Below are 25,694 nucleotides of genomic sequence, written 5' to 3' on the forward strand. Positions count from 1 at the left end.
ATCAAAACTTATGTTTCAATAAAACAGCGAGAGTCTCCGCGATATTTGGGACCTCGAGGGACCGCCAAAACAAGGCGCCTATAACGTGGAAACTTGTCGATTATAGAACGATAACCACCCACGAACGTGGTGAACGGATAATGAGATAAAACCCACTATTTACAAATTGAAAGAATTTAAAAACAAGAATTTATTTATGACCTGACGATGATCTCTAGGGTGAGATCGAAACGTCGTGTATTTTATATATTTTAGATTGAATAAATAAATTCTTGTTTTTAAATTCTTTTCATCTGTAGATAGTGGGTTTTTATCTTATTTGTCGATTATATGGGGGTTATACTCTGGTTTCCAGTTCGATATCATTTCATGGGTTTTTTCTTACATATGCGGGGTTTTATACCACATATACTGTGACTAGGCTTCACTTTCATCTATCATTATTTCATTATTTATAATTTTGAGTAATCATTTGAGTACTCCGAGTTTATATATATATATATATATATATATATATATAAGGAAAACCTCTTTTTTACGACAGTGCCCGTTGTTTGTGAGCGTGAATGCCACGCTTCTCCAGTCGCCTTAGTGACGACGGGCGGCGCATCGCCGCATTTACGGGAATTAGCCAAACGCGATAATTGATTAATTACCAAGTTAATTAGCGCGACTGCGAACGACAAACTTTGGCCACCGGGAGAATGATTAATGGATCAGAACCGGCGGAAAAACACAGCGCGACTCACATCTGGTCTTAGCCGCGAAATTCTCGTTCAGACATGAGTACATGTTATGCACGTCAGAATATTAAAGTTCATTTTACCAACGATTAGGCTATGAATCTTTCAAAAACACATCCATTTTATACTAATCACTCTCCAATCTCCAGGAGCCAGTTCCATAGTTGCGAGTTAGAGTTAACCCTGAGTTTAAAAGTTAGTGTATTTTCGATGAGTTAATTCGGAGTTAAATCTGAACTCGGAACTGTTGAACTGGACCCAGCAGATCATTTCTACCGAACTACATAGTTAAGTGGTGCTGCCTACGTACAAACATGAGTTAGAGTTAACCCTGAGGTTAAGTTAGTTCATTTTCGATGAGTTAATTTGGATTGAACTCGGAACTGTGGAACTGGACCCGGCAGATCATTTCTATCGTATCTACATAATATAACTACATATATAAGTAATGCTGTGATTTTCCTGTAATCATATTACGCGAAAAACGCACTAATTTCATATTAATACGTCACTGGGCATTAGGAGAAGGTCGCAAATTCGTATCGATGCGGATATTATTTAACAAACCATGTTCGTAGGTGACTGAAATCAGTTCTGTTCAAAAACAAACAACTACGCAATATCAACGGTTTATTTGACTTCAAAATTAAAGGAGGCCCGTGTTTTAAAGGGTGCAACTAAGAGCGTGTGAAACTCGTCACTGTTTTTGCCAAACTTGGAACCGATGCAAATATTTTACAGGCCCAGTTAGTAGGTGTTAAAACCAGTTCTGTTAAAACCATGTTTTAAGGGTGAAACTAAGAGTATTTGAAAGCCGTCAGGTCTGCGGTCATAGTTTGCAAGGATGCGAATATTCTTCAGACCGAGTTCAACGTAGTTGATTACAAAATCAGTTACGTGTCCAAATGCAGTAACATCGGTTCAGTCTTGGCTGACAATCAATCTTAGCACGACAAAACCGAGTTTTTGATGTTTTAACGCAACCAACCGATAAGGCTGGCTCCGAATATACGCAAATCACGAATTCGGAGTCACCCTTTCTCTATCATAGCCAAAGATTGTCCACGGCGAGAACAAACGGATTTTGTTCTGCTCGCTGTCGCGTTCAGATATTACGCGTACAGCGTCCGATGAAGTTTGGTCGAGCCCCGCTGCGGGACTGCAGCATTTTCGTTACATCAATATACATAAACGACCGCTAGGGGTTAACGTAAGGGGTAATGTCGTTTATATAAATCTGTACAACGAGCGTATAACAGCCCGGGGGGTTCGCCGTGATGAAATTACTACACGGCCCCCTGCGGCCGGGATTCGGCTAATTGCAATGAGCACTTTGACGGCGCTTAACCGCGGCAAAAATGTGTCCGCGCAAATCGCCAGAGATTTGTTTTTTTCATCCTAATTTCGCCGTGAGAGGAATAGTAGCTAATGTATTGAGTGCTGCTGACCACTACGCGATTCGTTCAATGACTGCGGTATTATTGTGTATTATTAATCCACGATCACGTTCGGAATAAAACGAGTTTGAATCGGCGCGCACGAGTGCCGCCAACTTAAGAGAGAGAAATGAGAAATGAGAAATGAGGCAAGGGTTTGTTTAGTATCTGTAGCTATAGAGTAATAAGATTCGGTTTAAATTTAAAAAAAACGAAGGTATCAACGATTACGTATCAACACTAGTAGAGTTAGACGAGAAGATACACAATATCCGTGTATGAAGATGATGAGAGAAATCCCAAAATAACAAAGCCAAGATTGAAAAATCCTATATCAGAATGATTATATTTAAGGAGCGACGTTTCGGCTAACAACTGTTAGCCATCATCAGGCGTACTGGTGATGAGTACGCCTGATGATGGCTAACAGTTGTTAGCCGAAACGTCGCTCCTCAAATACAATCATTCTGACATAGAAGTTTTCAATCTTGGCTTTGTTATTGTGGGATTTCTCTCGTCGACTAGTAGAGTTCAAAGTCTGACAAATGTGATTATTTACACTGAAATAAATGAAGAAATCCCACACTTCGAAATCCCACACTGGGATGTCTTCATTTATCTAAAGTATACACGGATTATAGTGTTCATTCGACAACTTACTATTTACACTTAGTTTGGGAAATCACACCGGCTTTAGAAACTGCATTATTACCTGTCGTATTTCCGAGGAGATAACTATAAGGATATTATCGAAAAACGCTGAATGAACTACTAACTCTATGAAACATTATTCGGACTTAATTTTTTCATTCGAAACGCGTAATTTTCTTGATATTGTCGTCGCAGCAATTAGACAGGATAAGAGGGAGATTTTATGCTGTCAATTCTTAATTTTCTCAGGACTTAAGCTAAACAATTGGTCCTATTCTTTACATATTATCTGAGAAAGTATCAACGCATTTGGGAACGCGTTTCTTAGAGTATCTTATCAATTTTATAGAACCCAAGTTGAGACTGGTTTCATAGATTTGAAATTCCACGTAGTTTTTAAAAAGGTCAGATTCGAGTTTATTTGACTCCGGTCCCGGATCGCATAGCTCTGCCTAGAAAGGCTAAAGTCTTTACGGTTAACCATCGCTGGTCTCTTGGCAAACCAAAGTTCATAGGTTTGAATCATGGCGGAGGCAGAATTCTTCCTTGATCCAGGAAAAAGTAAGTCAAAAACCGCTGCATTTTCTTCCAACGCTAAAATGATCCATTTTTAATCTCAAACGGCCGGGTCACTTTTATAAACTGCAATTAAATTTGTAATCAGTTTATTTGTCAGCTCGATCATGATACGAAAAAAAGGCGACCGGGCGGGTTAACTTTCAAGCTCAGCAGAGATGAGAAACAATGTATCAATTTTTAACCTAATCCGATCTAAGTTGTCCGATAAATAGTTGCTGTTAGGTTGGTCAAACACGCGATCTTCGACTGTGTTAGTTACCGAGGACGGCTCTGCTGGTTCTTTTGATATCGACGCTTTTTGCGCCTCGGCAAAAACGAAGGCGACATTTCTTGTTATCTATTGAATTGAACGGCGCCGATGACGATGTAGCGGTAATGCCTAAAACACGGATACTCAACACGAGTGGTTTTGAAGTGTATGTCGGCAATTAGTTATTGTGATTTGTGCAGCATTACGTGTCTTACTAACGGTTTAAAGGGACACGCGCGTCACGACTAAGTTATCGTATCACAACTCGGTTTTCAGTAAGTGAAGCAGTGGTCAGGCTGCTAAAAATAGCCAGTCAAAATAAAGATCTTCAACCTTGTAATATTTCCAAAATCTTTACGTATCAAATTAGGCAAAAAAATCAACAACAAAAATACATATATTTATACTTGTCATTTCTTTTCTAGAAACTGATAAATCTTCAAGTTAGTTTCGTTGTTTTACTGTTGCTGTAGTCGCACGCTAGGCGGCCGGGTACCGCGAGAACACGATTTCCATCGGCGAATAGACGAAGTTGCCGGATTTCGTTATTAAGTAGCTCAATTATCTGAAGTGTCTCGAGAGATGAAGAAGTTTTCAGTAACAATCTCCACTTACAGCAATAAAGGAAATATACATCATGGCGGTTTATTGTGTAGTTTCTGCCCGGTGACAATGGCAAAGTAATTCCAGCAGGCGCGATCAGATTTCTAACGAGTTCTTATCGCGATTCGGTGCCATCATTTATAAGAAGAGGCGATTGAGGTTTTTTTCCTCGTCGATTTTCTTGGTTTACTTTGGTTTTTTGTCGTCATCATCCAAACCACTGTATACGATAAGACTGTTTGCTAGATGACATCCAGTCATTACCGCAGTGGCCCGGTAAGAACGCAGAAGACCTATAGGCTGGACGTCAATGTGTTGACCTGCAGGAAGTGTAGATATGGCCGCAATAGCCTTGTGTTACTGCACGCTAGATAGGTTGTTGGGTTAAGTTGGTGGCACGTTCACGCATGGGCCTGAGAGACAGCCAACTAGAAAGTTATTGGAGAAAGTTGAAGGGTCGTCCTGATGGAAGGGCACTGTGTATGACCTAACGTCCATGAATTATGTCCAGGATCTAGGGAAAGTTGGTTGGGCGTCCATAATGTATACTTGTTAGTGAAATGGCAGCCTTTGCGAATTCTAGCGTCCTGTTACTGAAGTGATCCCTGGTTAGGATCGATGTTACCCCTTGTACGTGATTGGATGCGCCCTTGAAATCGAACGCTGGTATGCAAATAGTGAATCGAGTGACCCCTGGTAAGCGATGTTGAGTAACCACTGGTAAGCAATGTTAAATAACCCTTGGTAAGCGCTGCTGAATGTCCCCTGCTAAGCGATGGAAAGTAACCCCTGGTAAGTGATGTTGAGCAACGCGAAATAAACCCCCCCGGTAAGCGAGCATCGAGTGAGAGTAATGCGATACTCCCAGCAATAAACATTATTCCTAGATTAATAACCCGTACAGATGTTCCATCAATGCCGTTACCAGTGACCACTAGTGACCAACGATGCGTCACGTGATCTAATCAACTGGACACTACATTCGCGTAATGGCGGAATCACGTGGCCACGTATCGGATGCGGATTATGTATAAAGAAAGGTTATTATTTTACCAGAACTTTTTGATCGAACGTCGCCAGTAATTTGTATCGGATTGCAATCTGATAGTGCTCGCTTCTCCCTTGCACATTTTTTCTCTTATTTATGACTCACGCTGAATTGAGTGAGCCTGAAAGTCGCGGATAGACTATACGCAATTAGAAAAATTGTTTTAACTGCCACATAATTAATTTCTCTAGAGTCAGTTTCATGGAGCAGTTTCTCCTTACTTTAACCCTGCTCTGGCTGGCTTTGAGACCAACTCCAACTCTTCAGGGCTGATTTTATAAACGTTACCCCCCTATAACTCCAACCCTACAGGGGCTAATTCTTTAAAAGACCAGTTTAAAAACCTAAAACCCCACAGGGGCTGGTTTTATAGGCCAGCTTAAACTTGAAAGTCCTGCATGGCTGGTTTTTAAGACCAGTTTCAACCTGGGTGCCAAAGGCCGGCTGGTTTTTAGATCAGTTTCAACTTTTACCCGTAGTGACTTGTTCAATTTCAACTTGAAACCTTCATAGGCTGGTTTCATGGATAAGCTTATACTTAAGAATCCTGTAGGGGTCGGTGTTAAAGACCACTTTCAACTTGAGTCCAGCAGGCTGGCTGGTTTTTCTGACCAGTTTTAAATTTCCCTTTGCGGGGACTAGTTTCATAAACCAATCTCAACTTAAACCCTCGAGAGGCTTGTTTTAAGGACTAGTTTTAACTTGAAACATGAAAGAACTGAATTCTAGACCAGTTTTACCCTTAACCCAGGCCGATTTTATTTGCTCACCGGTCTTCCGACTGAAATGTCGGTTCCAAGAAAGAAAAAATCGACCGTACGAATCTAAGAGCAGACTCGCCGGAAGATGCTAAACCGACCAATGGGTTATCGGTTCAAGTCGTTAGTTACAAACAGTCAGAACTTTTCTATGTTGACCAGTACTCAGAGCATTAACGCGACCACGACAGTGAACTGGTTACAAAAACCATAGACTTCACCATGAATGATTTATAAAATCACTCATCCGTTCTGGCGTATGATGATATCAGGGACATTAGCCGGTGAATGGCAAGTATTGACCGGGCGGGGTGCAGCGCCGGGGGCACTGTTCCGTAAATATCACCTTACACTCGCGCGGCGCGCATCGAAAACCAGCCGGTCATAAAACACTGATTCATAGTCGAATAGGCCGACGAAACGACGTTAGTCTTTTTTCCGTCGGTTCCGATATCGACGCTCGTCAATTCGAATCGCAATACAATCCGCTGGCGATCTGAACACAATCAGCATCACAATAGTTCCCGCTGACCGGACGCGCTCAGACATCTCTGCCCGAATACGCAAACAACGCCATCCATCATTCGAGCGCTCGAAACACGCGTATACAAATGACGTCATACGTAACGTTAAGGGTCAACGTAAACGTCGTAATTCTTGTTTAAAGCGCGTTTAAACGGTCGTTAGCGGGACGGACCTCGCGAGATTGCAAGGATAGAACTGTCAATTGTGAAATTGATGTATAGATCGTCGCACCGTGAACCCGACGGAATATTTCTTTTTTCCTTTTATTCCTGATGGCCGGTCACTTTGGATGAGTTTTAGCGATGAATTTGTCATTTGCATACGACATTTTCTCGGTAAATATAAGATATGGGATACTGTCCAGATATTCTGATGGTAATGTTACAGTTATGCAATATGTTCATCATTAATAGAAACCGAAGAATAATGGATATATCTTATTTGAATCTGAGATGTATTCCGGTCGGGATGTCCGCGATTACCACAGTAGTCGGTGTCCACTTGCGCACTGGCGACACCTTGCGGATCATCCCTTGCCACGAATGAAATTATGGATTGCTACTGTAGTTGATGTCCTACTGCTCACGAGCGACACCTGGTGGATCCTCGCTTACCACTGGTGATATTCTTGTTTGCTACAGTATTTGATCAACTAATGTGCACTGTAGTGACACCCTGTGAATCCAAACTCACCAAAAGTGAAATTTTCGATCGATACAGTAGTTTATTTCCTACAACACACTAGCGACACCTGGTGGATCCTGACTTGTCACTAGTGGAATGCTCAATTGCTAGAGTATTTGATCAGCTACTTTGCACTAGCGACCTTGTGGATCCACACTTGCCACAAGTGGAATCCTCGATTGCCACAGCAGTCGATGCCCCACTGTTCACAAGCGACAACTGGTGGATCCTCGCTTGCCACAAGGAGGTTCCATGATTTCCACGAACGCCGTCTCCTCATATCGCGCAAGATGATTCTAATAATCTAGCGTGTTATTTCACTTGGTTGCGGCTTCGTGGTTTTAGCCGTCGGGCTGAAAGCCGCCGCGCGCGTTTCATGTATCTCTTCTCTGCGAACAAACACGGGCGATATGTCGACATCGGTTACACAATCGCTCGGCGTCCGTCGTCGTTTCGTCGAAGCGACGGTTTCTTTCATCTACACAGCGCGCCGGGTATTCGGCGCCGTATCGCTCATGCGGTCGGCTGGGTTTGTTAGGAGACCTCCGCGGCCAATAACTAGATGAATTCGTCGGTAACTCGATGGATGATTCTTCGAAGTCTCCCGATATTTACTGACTTCAAATAAAAGTTTGATGTCGAGGATGGGGGCTGCTGTTTGACGTTGAAAAGCGCTGATTGGCTCCGGACTTATCTACAGCGCCCCTATTGGCTGATTTGATCGGTGATCGATTTGAATATTACCGTAAACAAACAGCGTAACCTATAGGCTTAACATCACAGATAATTGATTGGCTATAAACGTCTTTAATGTGCCTATTGGTGGTGTAGGCGACACATTTGAAATTTGAATTCAACCGTCAAGATCCAAGACGTATGAATAACAACATTAACCATAGGTTGAACTTTTCACTTTAAGTTGGATGAAAGTAATCGTCAAAATACCGTGTAAATACGTTTAAAAGCTTACTATTTCAGCTCAAAACTGTATAAATTTATGATTTAAAACCGAAAATCTAAAAATGTTAATCTATTAACCTTTCACTATCATGATGCATCGCTGGCATTTTCAAATAATAGACCTAATCTTTTTGCGATCTTAAATATGTTTATAGTGGGCTGTTTTGATTATATTCAGCACGTGTAGGGTGCCCATTCTACTGCGCTACAAAGGTGACTAAGAGTGTAAAATTCGACAAATTTTGACTCCGAGCTAATTCGTTCGGTTCCGCGCTCTTTTTTTCGGAATTGCGAATTCAAAATTTGAATATAACCGTCATTCAAACCGCCAACACGACGTCGCGTTCTACCTCATTCCTTAACCGACTATTTCAATGCGTGATCACGGACTACCGTCAGAGATCAAATCCGGTTTAACATTCTCATGAATCTAAAAGCGAATTCTCTGAAGAAAAGTTCGACCAATAACCATTTACCGTAAGCATTTATGAATCGAGAGCGATTAAGAATTGCAGGGGCAGTCAGCCAGCCTCGTGGGGCGGCGGAGTTGTCCCACGAATGAAAGTGATATTTTTGTGAAAGCAGCCTGTGGCAGGCGAGTGTTTGTTAGCGGATATTACGTCGCGTGTAGCGCAGTTGTTTATTCGCCGCGTTTGTACACATCATTACACCAATGAGTAAATTGGCTACTGATCAATCGGCTACACCGGAACTATTTCTTATTTTCTATCCCTAGACTCGAGAGTTTAATTAAACCCACACAACTGTGTGGAACTGGATCCACGGTCAAAATAAACCCACACAACTGTAAACCAGGATCCAGGGTCAAATTAAATCCCCATAAAACTGTGGAACTAGCTTCAAATTCCAATAAAACCCTAACAACTATGAAATACTACAAAACTGTGGAACTGGGTTTACAGCCAAAAATGGTGGACTGGACCGTTTTCAAATTAAAGTTATGCGACTACGGAACTGAATCCACATGGCCAGTTTTACAGAAATGATTGATTTAGAAATCGGTTTGAGATGAACTGAAGGAAGACAAAAGGCTATATATAGGAGATAATCCTTTTTTGTGAAACTGGACCGAGAGTTCTGAAACAATCTGAACAAGTTGCCAGTGATCCGTTTTTGCGGAACTGACTTCGTAGTCGATTATTATAGTCAACATAGCTTTGAAAATCGATTCAGAGTGAAATTGAAATCATACATCTGTGGATCTGAGTCCAGAGTCAATTACAACCCACACAACTGTGGAACTAGATCCAGAAGTATTTTAAACTGCACAATTGTGGATCTGAGTCCAGAGTCAATTGCAACCCACACAACTGTGGAACTAGATCCAGAAGCATTTTAAACCGAACAATTGTGGATCTGAGTCCAGAGTCAATTACAACCCACACAACTGTGGAACTAGATCCAGAAGCATTTTAAACCACACAATTGTGGATCTGAGTCCAGAGTCAATTACAACCCACACAACTGTGGAACTAGATCCAGAAGCATTTTAAATTACACAATTGTGGATCTGAGTCCAGAGTCAATTACAACCCACACAACAGTGGAATTAGATCCAGAAGCCTTTTAAACCACACAATTGTGGATCTGAGTTCAGAGTCAATTACAACCCACACAACTGTGGAACTAGATCCAGAAGCATTTTAAACTAAACAATTGTGGAAATGAGTCCGAAGTCAATTACAACCCACACAACTGTGGAATTGGGTTCGAAGTCGATTTGAACATACGCGAGTGTGAAACTGAGTTCATCGTCTTGAAACAATCGGAACCAGTTATGAGTGACGCGTTCTCCGCTATTTTCAATAAAGATCTATTGTCACCGAGTGACGCGCCCGTGTGCGAGCGAGTGAGAGGGGTTGAAACCGATCGCTATCGCGTAATACACGATCCGATACGAGTCGGAAATTGTGACCAATTTATTGCGCTGTCACTTTGAAAGTCTCGGGCGCTATAGTGTCGCTATAATTGGATTTATAGATCATGATCGGGCTCTGGTGAAGATTATGTTTCGAAGTCAGGAAATAAAGCCTACGTCAAAACGTCCATTTTCTGTCTGGTCGAACTTATATCCCGTCAAACTAGAAATAATCCGCGATCGTAGTCGCGAGATATGAGCAAAATGCAAGGTTTAAAATCACCAATTATTGGCTTGTTGTAAGATTTGGTTTTGCTTTCCCGATTTAGCAGTAAATTGCGTCGTGTATCTTTGCATTGCAGAGCTGCATCGAAAAGAGCCTATTTGAACATAATTGGAAATTCGAACCGTTAAATTATATTTAGCACGTGTCACAGAATGGCTATTCCCGAAGTGAATATTTCGAAAATAACTCCGGCCAATGGATATTGAAATATTTTAAAATCGGTGAATAATGTAGTAAAAAAGTTTATTGATGAACCTGCTTTGAAAATCAGTGGATCCTCCTGAAATATATTGACAACGACAAACATGTAATCGTCGTATTTTTTGTTACTTGCGTTTTATTACAAGTACCATGTTTATAAGGGTTTGCGTGCCGAGTGACTATTTACATATAAACAAGAAGTCTTGAAAGTTTTTTAAGTCATTTTGTTCCGAATTTTTACGGATTTTGAAGTTCAATTAACCTTACGAAGTTAGCGCAAAACTCTCTTTCATAATTCTAAAAAAAATAAATGACAGAGAAAAATTTAATTCTACACTCAAACGAAGAAGATAAAACAAAAAATTGCCCGAAAGGTCTTATTTGGTTAATAATCTATTTTTGACGTTACGATAACTCTAATTAGTATTTTCAAGGAACACGTATGTGTTCGTACAGATGTATAGAGTATTTTCATGTACGTATATATCATATATGTGTATATTTACATTCTAAGGATGTTGTCAAAATGCTGAAATTAAACACAGCTTAAAGGAAACATTTCGAAGCTTCGTTTTTCTCGGATTTGCGATTTCTTTACCATCGTTAGAACAAACATGGCATACATGTTTCGCCCAAGAGTTTAGAACAACATCACGCAGGTACCGAATTCTGAAATCACTCAAATTCACTCGATTTTCAAAACTCATATTAGTAATTCTTCGCGGTAGTCTTGAACAACACGACCGAAATAGATCGACCCGAATTGGTAAAACAATTATCCAAACGCTTAACGGGGGAAAAATTTGTCGGAATTTAATCGGTGAAATGCGGATATTTTTAGCGGCAATCTAACGACCGCGATTGCTTTATCGAAAACCAACAAAACGACGTCCGGTCTAAAATTCAATATTGAGTGAAGAATATATTCTTTGATGAAATGAGTTTCTAACGTGCAGCATGGATCCTTGAAACCTTTTATCAATTCACTGTCAAACGCAGTGTCAGGCTCCTGTACACAAGTGAAGGTTGGACGATTAGATTTTGAAAGTGTGCTGATAAAATGTCTAATGTCTGGTGTTTTTAGTTCATTTTCAATTAGAAATGTCTCAGGTGAAGTACTGAACACATGTGACGTGTGGACGATCAGTTTTTGAAGATGCTCTGATAAAATGTATAATATCTGGTGTTTGTAGTTCATTTTCAATTAAAAATGTCTCAGGTGAAGTACTGAACACATGTGACGTGTGGACGATCAGTTTTTGAAGATGCTCTGATAAAATGTATAATATCTGGTGTTTGTAGTTCATTTTCAATTAAAAATGTCTCAGGTGAAGTACTGAACACATGTGACGTGTGGACGATCAGTTTTTTTAAAGTGGGCTGATAAAATGTCTAATGTCTGGTGTTTTTAGTTCATTTTCAATTAGAAATGTCTCAGGTGAAGTACTGAACACATGTGACGTGTGGACGATCAGTTTTTGAAGATGCTCTGATAAAATGTATAATATCTGGTGTTTGTAGTTCATTTTCAATTAAAAATGTCTCAGGTGAAGTACTGAACACATGTGACGTGTGGACGATCAGTTTTTTTAAAGTGGGCTGATAAAATGTCTAATGTCTGGTGTTTTTAGTTCATTTTCAATTAGAAATGTCTCAGGTGAAGTACTGAACACATGTGACGTGTGGACGATCAGTTTTTGAAGATGCTCTGATAAAATGTATAATATCTGGTGTTTGTAGTTCATTTTCAATTAAAAATGTCTCAGGTGAAGCACTGAACACATGTGAACTGTGGACGATCAGTTTTTGAAAGTGTGCTGATAAAATGTCTAATGTCTGGTGTTTGTAGTTCATTTTCAATTAAAAATGTCTCAGGTGAAGCACTGAACACATGTGACGAATGGACGATTAGAAATGTGGTAATGACGAAATGTCCGAAGGGCGTGACAATTCAAACAAAAGGTACATAATATTTTCATCAGAAGCACGCGCGTCTAGCTACAGATTTCTATATTTGCCTCTAAGTCTTCAAGACTTGAACAATACGGCTGCGCATAAATCCGACACGTTAATATCCTCGTTCTGAAATTTCCTCGTCGAAACCTATTATCATGTGACATCTTATGATTCATAGATTTCAAATGGATTAGTCGACGACTTCGCCGGAGACGAAATGAAACCGCTCAATCCGAGTGCGCCATTTTCATCTTCGATTCGTTAACCGGGCCCGGGCGGAAGTGACGTCTGCGACGCGATCGCGCGACGATGATAAATCACACACGTCGTGTCGTAACCGTAAAAATTACCCGGCGCGCAACCGCAATTTCGTTTTTACGCAAACCAGATGTTACCCGGCAGTCGGTGCCGCGTCGTCAAATATTTGAAAATATCAACTCGTTTTGAGATGCGGATAGGTCATATTTCACATTCGTATCGAGGGCGAAATCGAAATGTTTGACAGCTCAAATATTGGGATAGTCGTGCGGAGTCGCTTAGCGTGAAAGAGTTATTACCGCGCGCGATTGAGTTGTAATTTTCTCCGAGCGCCGATAAGGAAACATTTGAAATTCGCTGCCTGGAGAATTAGCCGTATTTTACACAACTATTAAGATTCGTAAAGCGGTTGTAAACTGCTTGTATCGATTAGACATGCTTTTTCTTCGATTATCTATAAATCATGTTTTTTTCGGATTTGAAGTAGTTTGATGAACATATATTTGTAAATGAAAATATGAATAATTCAGCCATACATTACCCATAGTAGAACCATAACCACACTCAAACGTGGTGAACGGATAAGAAAATAAAAACCCACTATCTACAGATTAAAAGAATTTAAAAACAAGAATTTATTTATTCAATCTAAAATATATAGAATACACGACGTTTCGATCGCACCCTAGAGATCATCGTCTCTTGTTTTTAAATTCTTTAATTTGTAGATAGTGGGTTTTTATCTTATTACTCATAGTATATAAAACACGAAACGGTGGTATATCAATTCGAAGAGGGATCCAGGGTCCAATTTTGACTGCTTCACAAACGAAAAGAGGACATTTTTTTTATAAAAGGCATATTAAAGGAATCGAACCCAATACACAGTAAAAGAGCATTTTCGACCATTTATGTTGTTTTTACTCAATGTGTTTAGGTTCATGGACCAGTAGATCAGTAGATCAATAGAACCATACCACCAGTAAATGTTATAAAGTTTTTGGTATTTGCGTAACGGAGGGCACAAATGGGAATAACAATAATGCAAACGGCAGTTTCAGGGTTGGATTTATCTCGTTCAAAAGTAAACTTTAAGTAGTTTCTAATGGCGCGGTTTTCAGAACTATCAAAGCGCTCATTAAAAGCGTCGCGGGAAAATACGTGATTTCAACGTTAATCGTCTCTCGATGCACGACGCACCTTTTAGCGTTACTTTAATGATGATCGTATCGGTGACGTTTGTACGTAACGCCGCTGCGAGTTTCACGTCGACGGTCACGTACGTTGTCGGGAGAGCGCGTTCGCCCGCTGATTGCATTGCATTATTAAACGTGCTGCATAGAAATAAAGCAGCAGCAGCATCAGCAGTTAAAGAAACTAAAAGAGCATAAGTCCTGAGCATCCAAAATCCGTCGCACCAATCCACTGGAATATTAATAGAGGACTGATTGTTTGATTTCTATACGTGCTACGCGTTTTGTGGCGATTGACTCAACTGCGCAGAGTCAGAAATAACGAAAAGAATTCATAATTCCGACAGTCACGCTCGCCAGGCGTACGACAAAAAAGCCTACACCGACGGCTAATGGGAAAGACAGGCCATTTCCTGGGATGCAGGGTCGAACACCATTTAAGCCGATATTGAGATATCGGTACGAATGCGCGCCTTGTGAAATCCACCTTCGTAAACAAACCTTCGGGATCTTGCCGAGGATGAAGCTGCTTTTATCATCTTTTATTCATCTTTTTTTACTACGTTCAAGGTTTCCTTGAAGCGCGCCATTTTGCAAGCGTAATTCGGTAGGTAAAACTGTCTAGAAACCAAGCCAATGATTGGCGCCGGGTCAGGATTCACGAAATAGTTTCTACACTGTATAAAAATGGGATGAACGTGAAGAAAGTTTGTGACAAGACGGCATCGGATTTAATCACTGTTTTCACACACAAAAACACGAAAAATCAGTAACAAAAAGCAACGCAACTTGACAGCCTTGATAGTCGTTTTCGCAATTTCAGCCAATTTTGTATTTATATATATATATATATATATATATATATATATATATATATATATATATATATATATATATATATATATATATATATATATATATATATATATATATGTTATATGTTATATGTTATATGTTAAGTACGTGTAATGTGAGGTAATGTGAGTTAACTGTTTTGATGTATGTAGTCTGCCGGATAATTAATGACTTCGCCGACGAAAATAGCTACAGCGGCGCTCTGTTTACTCAAGATGAAATTGATGAAACCGTAGAAGCGATTCGTCGTATTGAAAGAAACTGGTGCGGTTTTTCAAACGCGCGCGCCGCAGCCGCCACCGCCGCGATTTCGATAATTCAAATGAATCGTAGAAATGTGTCGAGATAATGAAAATTAAATTCGCGATTAGATCTTCGACTTGGCGCGCCGCGATGTAAACTAGGTTATTGATGCGTCACTTTGAGATCGGGTGCCTCGGTATGCGGGACTCCGGGTGTATACAGAGAGCATCGGGAGGTCTTGAGTCAGGTTGTGGCAGAGAAATATATATAGTCAGAGAGACTTGTTGGGGTGTCAGGTTGTGGACAGAGCCAGGGCATCGGGGGGGGGGGGGGGGGGGTCTTGATATTGAGTCAGCTTGCGACAGTGGCCTAAAGGCGTTGCTTGGCCCACACTGAAAGCTACTGTTCTATCTATCTTTCCTTTTATAATTGTGCTTTTTCAAATTGTAAATTTTATTGTTTGTTTTTCTCTCGACCTGTGTTAATAGCCTGTCATGCTTTCTGTGAAAAAGATTTGAACTTGAACTTGAACTTGATAGAGAAATATATTGAACTTGATAAGGAAATATATATAGTCAGAGAGACTTGTTAGGGAGTCAGGTTGTGGACAGGGTCAGGGCATCGAGGAGTATAGATAGGAACATAAAGCTGGTCGGGGAGTCTCGATAGGGAGTCAGGTGGTGACAAGGACATAAAGATAGTCAGGGAGACCTTTTAGGGAGTCAGGCGGTGGAAGAGAGTCTCGATAGTGAGTTTGACTGTCTAGAGTCAGAGAGTCTCGATAAAGAGTCAGGGTGTTGACAGAGATAGAGAGCCGGGGAGTCTTCATAAGGAGGTCAATATGTCCCAAGAAGAAGTCAAATTATAATTTAAGTAGGCCATATCGGTCATATGACAAATACAATAAAAATCGAGCTTCATAACCACAGACCAAATGGACTACTTCAAGTAGTCTACTGGTAACAGCCTTTCTGTCGATGTACGAGACCCGGGTTCGAACCCCGGTGAGTGCGCGTAATTCCAATGTTCATATTCGACTGTTGGAAACTAGGGCCATCAAACGACGCCTGCGTGTACGCGTTTGATACATACGCATCTCGCCGAAAACGTCTCTCGCATATTATCAGATACATGTCAACTATGCTTAGATTGTCAGCGACGTCTCGCAAACAAATCTGGCAATTAGGCAGCGAGTATGGCGCTAATTGGGAGCTGGTTTTGACGGCGGATGATGGACGGCGTGCCGGGTCGAGTAAGTCGAGTCGGTGCGCGTCACACGACGTCGAAACTCGTATCAAGTAATATGTACGGCGTACATCATGAATTCATTTAAGGAATAAAAAGTGGTTTTTTGATAGAATTGGGGGTAGTTTTTATACTACATCTTCGTCAGACCAGCGCCATGCGACGGTATCGTTATTGTGTGCCATGATTACTTTATATGTCGTTTATTTTCAAGTTATACAGCCTTGATGGCTCTTCTCGGGCTCCACAGCGACTGTATATGTATTTCACTGCTTGTAATCAAATTGTTGATTGTTTATTATCATTTTTGTACGCATTCATGGTGACGAATAAATCCATTCATTACTTAATAAAGGAGGAATTACGATCATCAATGACCGGGTCAAAGATTCAACACAGCTATAGAGTCCCGCACTACTTCGTATTTCAGAGCCGTCGGAAGGAATTTTTCAGTGGCGAGGTTTATTTCTGAAGGGTGGTCTGGGGGCCCTCCTCTAGAAAAATTTTGAAAATCCAATCGCCGGAGATGAGTTTTCGGGCCATTTCACAGCCTCATTCACAAAAGCACGAGAAGTCGTGAGCCAACCACCTAGTACAGACAACGACGAGCTGCTACGCGGTACAGCGTGCTTTTGAAAAAAAATTTGTTAAGCAAAAAAGTGGGGCGGCTTTGGCCGCTGCTGCCGCCCCTGTTCCGACGGCCCTGTATTTGACTGAATTGAAATCTATCCATTATGGTAGCAGCCACAATCAAACGTGAGATGAAAACCCAATACGTATATACAGATTTAAACGTTTTAAAATTAAGAGTTCATTCAAGCAAAACGGTTGTTTTAAAAGTTTTATATCTGCATTTTGCGGGTTTTCTATCTTACTATTCACGAGATTCACGAATTTTATAAATGATGCCCCTAAATTGATTCAATATTGGTTCGTATTTACGCTTCACAACGAACCTTTGAGATTTGCCCACAGACATATCTATGATCAAGAAAAAACCTTTCCTTTTTATCAGGGAGGGGGGGGGGGTCGCTGCTAAAAAGGGGTACACCATATTCATTGCGTTTTGGGAAAGCGCGAACGTGAAAACGAACGCACCGATTTTCATCAGTCGCGACGAGAATTTCTTAGGGAGTAAATCATATTCCTCGTAAAATATTGACGACTCACGTTTTTAGTCAGCGAGCGGAGGCCCGGTAGCGAGTTCTGGCGCTACAGCAAATTACCGTTATAAATTGCCCCAGCCGCGCAGATCTGTGGAGGAGAGAATGACAGATCAGAACCGCACCCGCGTGACGCCGGCAACGACACCTTAAAATGATGATACAACCGCGTTCAGTACCCAGCATTGAAACAAGAACGCGACAGTCTGGCGTTCATATTGTATCGATTAAAAAGAAAGCATCTTATGGAAGGGTGCTGATAAAACGTCTAATGTCTGGTGTTTGTAGTTCATTTTCAATTTAAAATGTCTCGGCTGAAGTTCTGGACACATGTGAAGTGTGGACGATCAGTTTTTGAAAGTGTGCTGATAGAATATCTAATATCTGGTGTTTGTAGTTCAATTTCAATTAAAAATGTCTCAGGTGAAAAACTAACACATGTGAAGTGTGGACGATCAGTTTTTGAAAGTGTGCTGATAAAATGTCTAATGTCTGGTGTTTGTAGTTCATTTTCAATTAGAAATGTCTCAGGTGAAGTACTGAACACATGTGAAGTGTGGACGATCAGTTTTTGAAAGTGAGCCGATAAAGTGTCTGGTGTTTGTAGTTCAATTTCAATTAGAAATGTCTCAGGTGAAGTACTGAACACATGTGAAGTGTGGACGATCAGTTTTTGAAAGTGAGCCGATAAAGTGTCTGGTGTTTGTAGTTCATTTTCAATTAAAAATGTCTCAGGTTTAGAACTGAACGCATGTAACGTGTAAACGATCAGCCATACTGTTATATATCCAAGTCTGAATTATAGACATTTTTCCAACCATTTTCAAACGAAATTGTATTAATGTCACTATATTGGACAGCTTTGAATTAACCAGCTTCGATTTTGTGATTAACATCTCCCCGGAATGGTTGATCGTAGCATTTCCTGGAAGTGTTCGACGTTAGTTCATGGAAACTACATCAAAGGTTTGATTTTTTTCTAAACCGCGACGCAGGTTTTGTGTAGTAATTTGCGGTGTTACTGTTTGTTTGATGGGATAATGGTGTCGACATGTCAGATATTAACGGCCTCAAACATACAATCAATTTGTAGGTAAATATTCACTACGATAACACGCGTGAACGTGTCAATTAGAAACGCAATCCCCAGGGGCGGGGAAGTGCGTTTATTACCCCTCCCCTGGGGGGATGGATAGCACCAGGCACCGCTCTGCCCCAGGCTAAAATATAGTGGTCGCCTATGATTTGTACACAAACAAACGTGGAGAACGTTGCGTCGGTTCTGCATATCTGTTTAACTAGAGTTTTATTCGAGGCGTGTCTCAAAGAATTACGGCATGCGCCACCAGATGGCGTGACAAACGCACGGTTTTGTTACGTTTTCATTCTCTAAATTTTAATCACTTTAGTGTTGTTTTGTAAATATTTGTATATACATGTGTAATAGTTTTCCATATACCATGGAAATGGTTGGAGTGTAAATAAAATCGTAACCACCTGTGTCCGTCTGTCGATGTCGTTAAGATTTAGATACATTTCGAAATTTTGAAAAGATAAAATATCCAAATTTCGATTAGCAATATTTATCAAAGATGGTTCACATATGTATAGGTCCGTCCTGTTGCGAGTAGTACTATATAGGTTAACTATTTATTTGACGCACGAGTTTCGCTACTAATGTATAGTTTCATCAGGAGTAAAACCCGGTAAACATTCTACGGATCTTCTTAAAATGTTTATAGTTCTCAATCACTTGGGTCAATATTGACAGAAATATGTTTAATCCTAAATAGCTTCCCCAAAACCGAATAATTTAAGCCATTCGCGAAAGTTAAACCTTTTTGTAGATACTGGCCCGGTTTATGTTTTCATCCAACCTTATTCTCGGTGCATTATGGTGAACTATAAGATTGAGCGACGTAGATCATTGTGAATAAAAACTCTTTAACGACTTCGTGAATTCATTTTCCGCCATTAAACGAACCACGCTTGAAAATGAATCGAATTTTCTCGGCGCGCTTATGAACGAATGCGCAAATTTTTAAATTTTGCATAATATTTCGATCACGATATACAGTGTGTGGAAGATATCGCGCGCTCCCCAGGGAGCCGGGAGGACATTCAGTTATTCCGTTGGCGGGTGTTACGATATGACGGGGGCTCGAGTCTAAATCCCATACGTCAGCGGCAGTCACGCCACGAACACGTGTTCGCGCGTACTTTCAATTTATTTTAATTTTCGAATTTCGTCGACGTATTATCGTAAATCCTCGCCCGTCCCGAGATCCGTCGCTGAACGTTTTTGAGCGCGATAATAAATATGGAAAGCGCGATGAGCGATCAGCCGGATGAAAACTCATTGCCGATTCATGATTTTCGACGCAAGTCGTTTGTTATACAATTAGCCGACGTCGCGCTACATCATCAAACATTAGACATTAGACATTAGATACGATACATCGGAGAGGAACTACTGTACCTCACTGCGGCGGCGGTGGTAATAAAATTTCAAAAATAATGGCCGTTCGTTTTTCATTTTTCGAGCGAAAAGTTTTCACCGGTTTAAAAGCACTCGAAAAAGTTATTTTTTGTAGAAAGTGGCTTATATATCAAGTGCGCACGAAAGTTTTCTAGAAGTCTGTTACGTTTGGGAATAATTGATTCAGAAAAAAAGCTACTCGAAGAAGACTGTGGCTTATCTATCGTCTACGGATTGCGGTTAAGAACCAAAATCCAGTTCAACAGTACTGAGTTGAATTTGTCTCTAGAACATTGAAAGTGAACTGATTTCAACTCATAGTCAACACTGTGGAACCGGGCCCGTAGTTTCTGTATTTTAAAACTTAATTAACACGGTAACAGCATAATTCTGTTATTTTATCTGTGTTCGTTTCTATCTGTCGGGCACTTACGATGTTATTTTGTAAAATATGGAATCTGGTTGTCAACTATGATTGTACAGTTTTGATAAATCTTGATAAATCCGATAATATGCCAACAGCAGCGGCGACACTGTTTCATTAGATTCGTAAAGCCTATAGTTATCAGGGGTAGCGACTAAACTAAGAATGCTTCGTTAAAACGAAGATTTACATATTGAAATCTACAGGTCGCGGTTAGAACAACGTCTCAACTAGTTTACAACAAACAAATGAAATAGTATAGCGGCGGCGGCGGCGGCGGCAGCAGTCATAAAACCAGCAATGTTGTTCTTTTTCCATCTGATAATTACAACGCGGCGGTTAGTAAGTACTTAATAGGTTTAATAGTTCACTCGAAGCACAAGCTTTCGCTACTAGCGTATTAAAGTAGCTTCGTGAAAGCACGCGCTTCGAATGAACTAGTCACACCTATAAAGTACTTTCCGTCTCGCTGTTTTTATTCCACACCGGGTTAACAAGGCTTCTCTACGAATCGTTTTCTTATAGTTATCCGGTAATATTAAAGGATTCAAGCACTGTCTACTACAGGCATTGTTATACAGATGAGTGTCGTTAGCCTAATTCAACTAGTATCGAAATCAACTAATTCAATAGCGTAACAAGCTTTATGCTGTTATTTATTAGTGAATTCGAGCCACGTAACGACGTGACTATAGATGCACACGTGTTGACCATAAGAGTCCACTTGACACTAATCGTCAACGCGTGCGGACTCAGCTGCTGGTCTGGAACCCGGGTCAGTCGGACTCCAACGGCTTTCGACAATACAATAACAGCATAATGATACGGAACTCATTTCACGGCTGGTCATGCGATTATGCGAACGATTTTTATTGGATATTTCAAAGTTGACTGGCCGCAGGTGCCAGTAATTGGTAATGGTTCCATTGTAATTCTGTAATTACACCATAACGCGCAGCCGGAGTAGAGAACTGTGGCACTGGTTATTGAACTAACCAACATGAAATACAGTTTAATGACCTTTGGAATAAACTACGAACCGCCTTAAGTTAAATAAAGCACTAAAGGCCCTTTTTCTGTACTGAAGAAAACGCGATATTATGAAATTAAACAAACGAATATGATCTCCTTTTTGGAAAGAAGCATTAGAACAGCCCATCGTTAATTGCCTATTCGTTTGTGAATATAGATAAATACTTTCAATTTAACACACCTTCGGAGTATTGTCGGGCTATTTTTAACATGAAGATACGTTTTTTATAAATGGACGCCTCTGACCTCGGAGTTATCATTCGACTACCCCAAGCTCTGACAGATTTTGATGCTATTGAATTCTGTTGCATTTAACTCCACTGCCAACCTGTACGACGGACACACGAAAATTTCCACGCCTCCATATCCGAACATTTATGGGAAAAAGGGACCGAAGTCTTTGTGGCCGTCGGGATTCGAACCCTCCAGCGCTGGATCATAGCCACAGTGAAAAACCACTCGACCGCTATACACGAGCCTACAGTTTAACGAATCTTTTAAAAGCACATACACCGTCATCAGCGCCGAACGCGACCCTGGGAATCGGCGGTGATGTCAACACGAAAATGCGGAAAGCCGAACGACTGTTTTTTTTTAACGCCACAAAAGGCAACTCTATATAGCCGTCGTTTAGTTTACATAAGGTTTTAATTCCGATGACATCGATTAATCCGCCGTAATAAACCGAACTACACGAGTATCGGTGCTTTTTCTATTTGGTTTCTAGTCGGCGCGGCTTAATCGACAGGATTACACGGGTTTCTACTTTGCGCCGTATCAAATCCGGCGTCAACTTCGCTTCGAAAGGGCAACGTATTGAAACAACAACTCGCTCTACACACACGCACTAACTACCACCAGCGCGTCACGTCATCCAGGGCCCCCGATCACACTGCTGTGAATCAGTGACGTCATCATCGGGTACAATCAGCCCGTCGTTTAAACATATATCACTTCATTCGAATTCGCGTGTTTTGATTGTTGACCGTTGTGTTAGTTTCACGGTTAAAACTTAAGGTCTGACGGTTACGGTTATATAGAACCAAAATAAGCTTACGAATGCAAGTATTAAAGTTCGTACCCAAAATGAGCTTACGGCGGTATTAAAGTTGTATGATTGGTCATCGGACCATGGTAAGCTTAGACTAGACTGGTCTTAAGTTGTGAGATTGGCTATAGAACCAAATTTGGTTTAGACAGGTCTTAAGTTGTTAGATTGGCTGTAGAACCAAACGAGCTTAGACCGGTCTAAGCTCGTGTAGGTTTTATATCGAATCTAGCGAATTCTAAGACCAGTCAAAGCTCATTTGGATCAATAGCCAATCAACAGACTGGGACCAGTCTAAGCTTATTTCGATTATCTGCCAACAGAAGAACTCGCAACAGACCAGTCTAAGCTCATTTTAGTTATATAAAGTATACAACAAGATACTCGATCCAGTCTATGATCAGTTTGGTTTTATAAACAACCTAACAACTAAAAAACCTGCCGAGCTCTAGCCCATCTTATAAGAACTTAACCGGTCTTAGCCAATCTTAGAACTTAACGAGAACCAGTCTTAATCCATTTTCGTTCAATGACCAACCTACGTAACAGCTTAAGACCAATCTAAACTAACAATGACCGATCTATCAACTTATGACCAGTCTAAGCCCATTTTGGTTCTATAAACAATCTAAAAACTCTAGACCAGTCTAAACTCATTTTAGTTCTATAGACAATCTAAAATACTTTAGACCAGTCTAAGCTCATTTTGGTTCTATAATCAATCTAAAAACTCTAGACCAGTCTAAACTCATTTTGGTTCTATAAACAATTTAAAAAACTTTAGACCAGTCTAAGCTCATTTTGGTTCTATAACCAATCTAAAAACTCTAGACCAGTCTAAACTCATTTTGGTTCTATAAACAATCTAAAAAAAACTTTAGACCAGTCTAAGCTCATTTTGGTTCTATAAACAATCTAAAAACTCTAGACCAGTCTAAACTCATTTTGGTTCTAAAAACAATCTAAAAAACTTTAGACCAGTCTAAGCTCATTTTGGTTCTATAAACAATCTAAAAACTCTAGACCAGTCTAAACTCATTTTGGTTCTAAAAGCAATCTAAAAAACTTTAGACCAGTCTAAGCTCATTTTGGTTCTAAAAGCAATCTAAAAAACTTTAGACCAGTCTAAGCACATTTTGGTTCTATAAACAAGCTAAAAACTCTAGACCAGTCTAAACTCATTTTGGTTCTAAAAGCAATCTAAAAAACTTTAGACCAGTCTAAGCTCATTTTGGTTCTAAAAGCAATCTAAAAAACTTTAGACCAGTCTAAGCTCATTTTGGTTCTATAAACAAGCTAAAAACTCTAGACCAGTCTAAACTCATTTTGGTTCTAAAAACAATCTAAAAAACTTTAGACCAGTCTAAGCTCATTTTGATCGTTAACTTGATTCACGAACCAAACGAAAGTGATGGTCTATAGTTTCTACTGAGCGGTAATCGTCGGGTAATATCGTGCTCGTCGCTCGGGGAGTAATTGAGTGTAAATACGGCCGACAAATAAACGTCGCAATGAATTTCACACAATCATTCTTGCCGCCAACGGTCAACAGAGCGAGCGGTGCTGGACGATTCGAGTTTCGACGAGCAGGGATCAATTAGTAAACAGATCTCCGGGTCACGCGTTCCCTACCCGCGTCACGTCATTAACTGATAATCGATCAAAAAATGCGCCGTGACCGAAACATTTACACTGAAAGAGATTACTATCGGAATATTTTGTCGAGTGAATAAATATGATATGATACCACCAGCTATAGTCTTTTGCGTGGTGAGTCCATGTGTTTGAATGGAGTCAGTAGGTCGGTCAGTGGCAGTCAATCAGCTAGTCATTGAGTCAGTCAGTCAGTCAGACCACTAGTCCGCTAGTCATTCATTCAGTCAGTTAGCTAGTCAGTCAGTCAGTCAGTCAGCCAGTCAGTCAGTCAATCAGGCATCCGGCTAGCCAGCCAGCCAGCAAGCAAGCCAATCAGTCAGGCAGCCAGCCAGCAAGCCAATCAGTCAGTCAGTCAGTCAGCCAGTCAGTCACTCCACTGGACCTGTATACCCATTTAACATAAAATCTACGAAAATCAACGATAAAAATTGGAAAGCAAACTAGAGAAGTCTTACCTCCTTTCACATTCACGCGTCTACTGATAATTGAACCGACGGAATTTTTCGCCACGCATCTATAACTGGCAGTGTGAACGTTCGACCTCAGATCGGCGTCGCGAAAAGGCAGGAAATACAGCGTATTGTTCGGTAAAATGCGTAATATCTTAGCGATATCTTCGACGGGGCGGCCATCTTCCTTCACCCAGTCCATTATAGGCGCCGGCCGTCCGTAAGCCGAACACGGGATCAACGCGCCTTTACTGTTGGCGAACGCTATTTTAGGGGGAGGTTCCGATATGAATATGGGTCCTTGCGGTGTGTCATCGCCTCCTGATTGTCCTCGCACTGGAAAATAAATGAAATATACGAATAAGGATTTAATCTATTTATTCAATTCAATGAAGTGTTTTTAATTTGACTCCGAGGGCGCAGTTTCACAAAAAGGATTAAGGCCTAAATCGATTTAAGATAAACTGAATTAATGAAGATATTAAATCGATTCAAGAGTTAAATATTTTTGTGAAGCTGGACCCCGGATCCAATTTTAACTAAGTTCCACAGTTATGTGGGTTTAATTTGACTTATGAACCCAGTTCCACAGTTATATGTGCGTTTAATTTGACTCTGGATCCAGTTCCACAGATGTGTGGGTTTAATGTGACTCTGGATCCAGTTACACAGTTATATGTGGGTTTAATTTTACTCTGGACCTAGTTATACAGCTCATAGTGTGGATTGAATTCATGTCTGGATCCGGTTCGACATTAAGGTAGGTTAAATTCGACTCCGGACCTAATTCCACAGTTGTGTTAGTTTGAACTGACTCTGGATACAGTTCCACATGTGTTGGTTTAATTGGACAGTAGCGTCCTTTTCGATTATTCGACAAACCATCGTCAGTTTATAGCTTAATTAAACTATTCTCTATCGCTATTCAAAAACCTTTCATGTCTCTCGCCCTCTCCCATTACATTTTCTAAAAAATCTCAATTTTTTGGCTAACAAATAATGCGTGCATCATTTTCGCCGTAACCGATCGCTCGGAGCGCACACCGATAAAAAAGATTAAGTATCGTATACCGAAAGTTGTCTTTTCTCT

The 25,694-nt window shown here is 40.5% G+C and overlaps 1 protein-coding gene across 1 annotated transcript in view; it reads right to left on the minus strand.

The window, feature by feature from the left end:
• LOC141907825 (cell adhesion molecule Dscam1-like) overlaps window positions 1–25,489 on the minus strand; it is a 66,137-nt gene extending 40,648 nt beyond the window's left edge. The window contains exons 1-2 of the mRNA XM_074797568.1: window positions 25,420–25,489; window positions 24,611–24,940 (exon numbers count right to left, since the gene is read on the minus strand). Of these exons, the coding sequence (XP_074653669.1) occupies window positions 24,611–24,940; window positions 25,420–25,489 (400 nt within the window). The remainder of the gene's footprint in view (window positions 1–24,610; window positions 24,941–25,419) is intronic.
• Between the last annotated feature and the right edge of the window lie 205 nt (window positions 25,490–25,694).

The sequence above is a fragment of the Tubulanus polymorphus genome, chromosome 6 (genome assembly GCF_964204645.1).
Source record: "Tubulanus polymorphus chromosome 6, tnTubPoly1.2, whole genome shotgun sequence".
NCBI classification, from domain to species: Eukaryota; Metazoa; Nemertea; class Palaeonemertea; order Tubulaniformes; family Tubulanidae; genus Tubulanus; species Tubulanus polymorphus.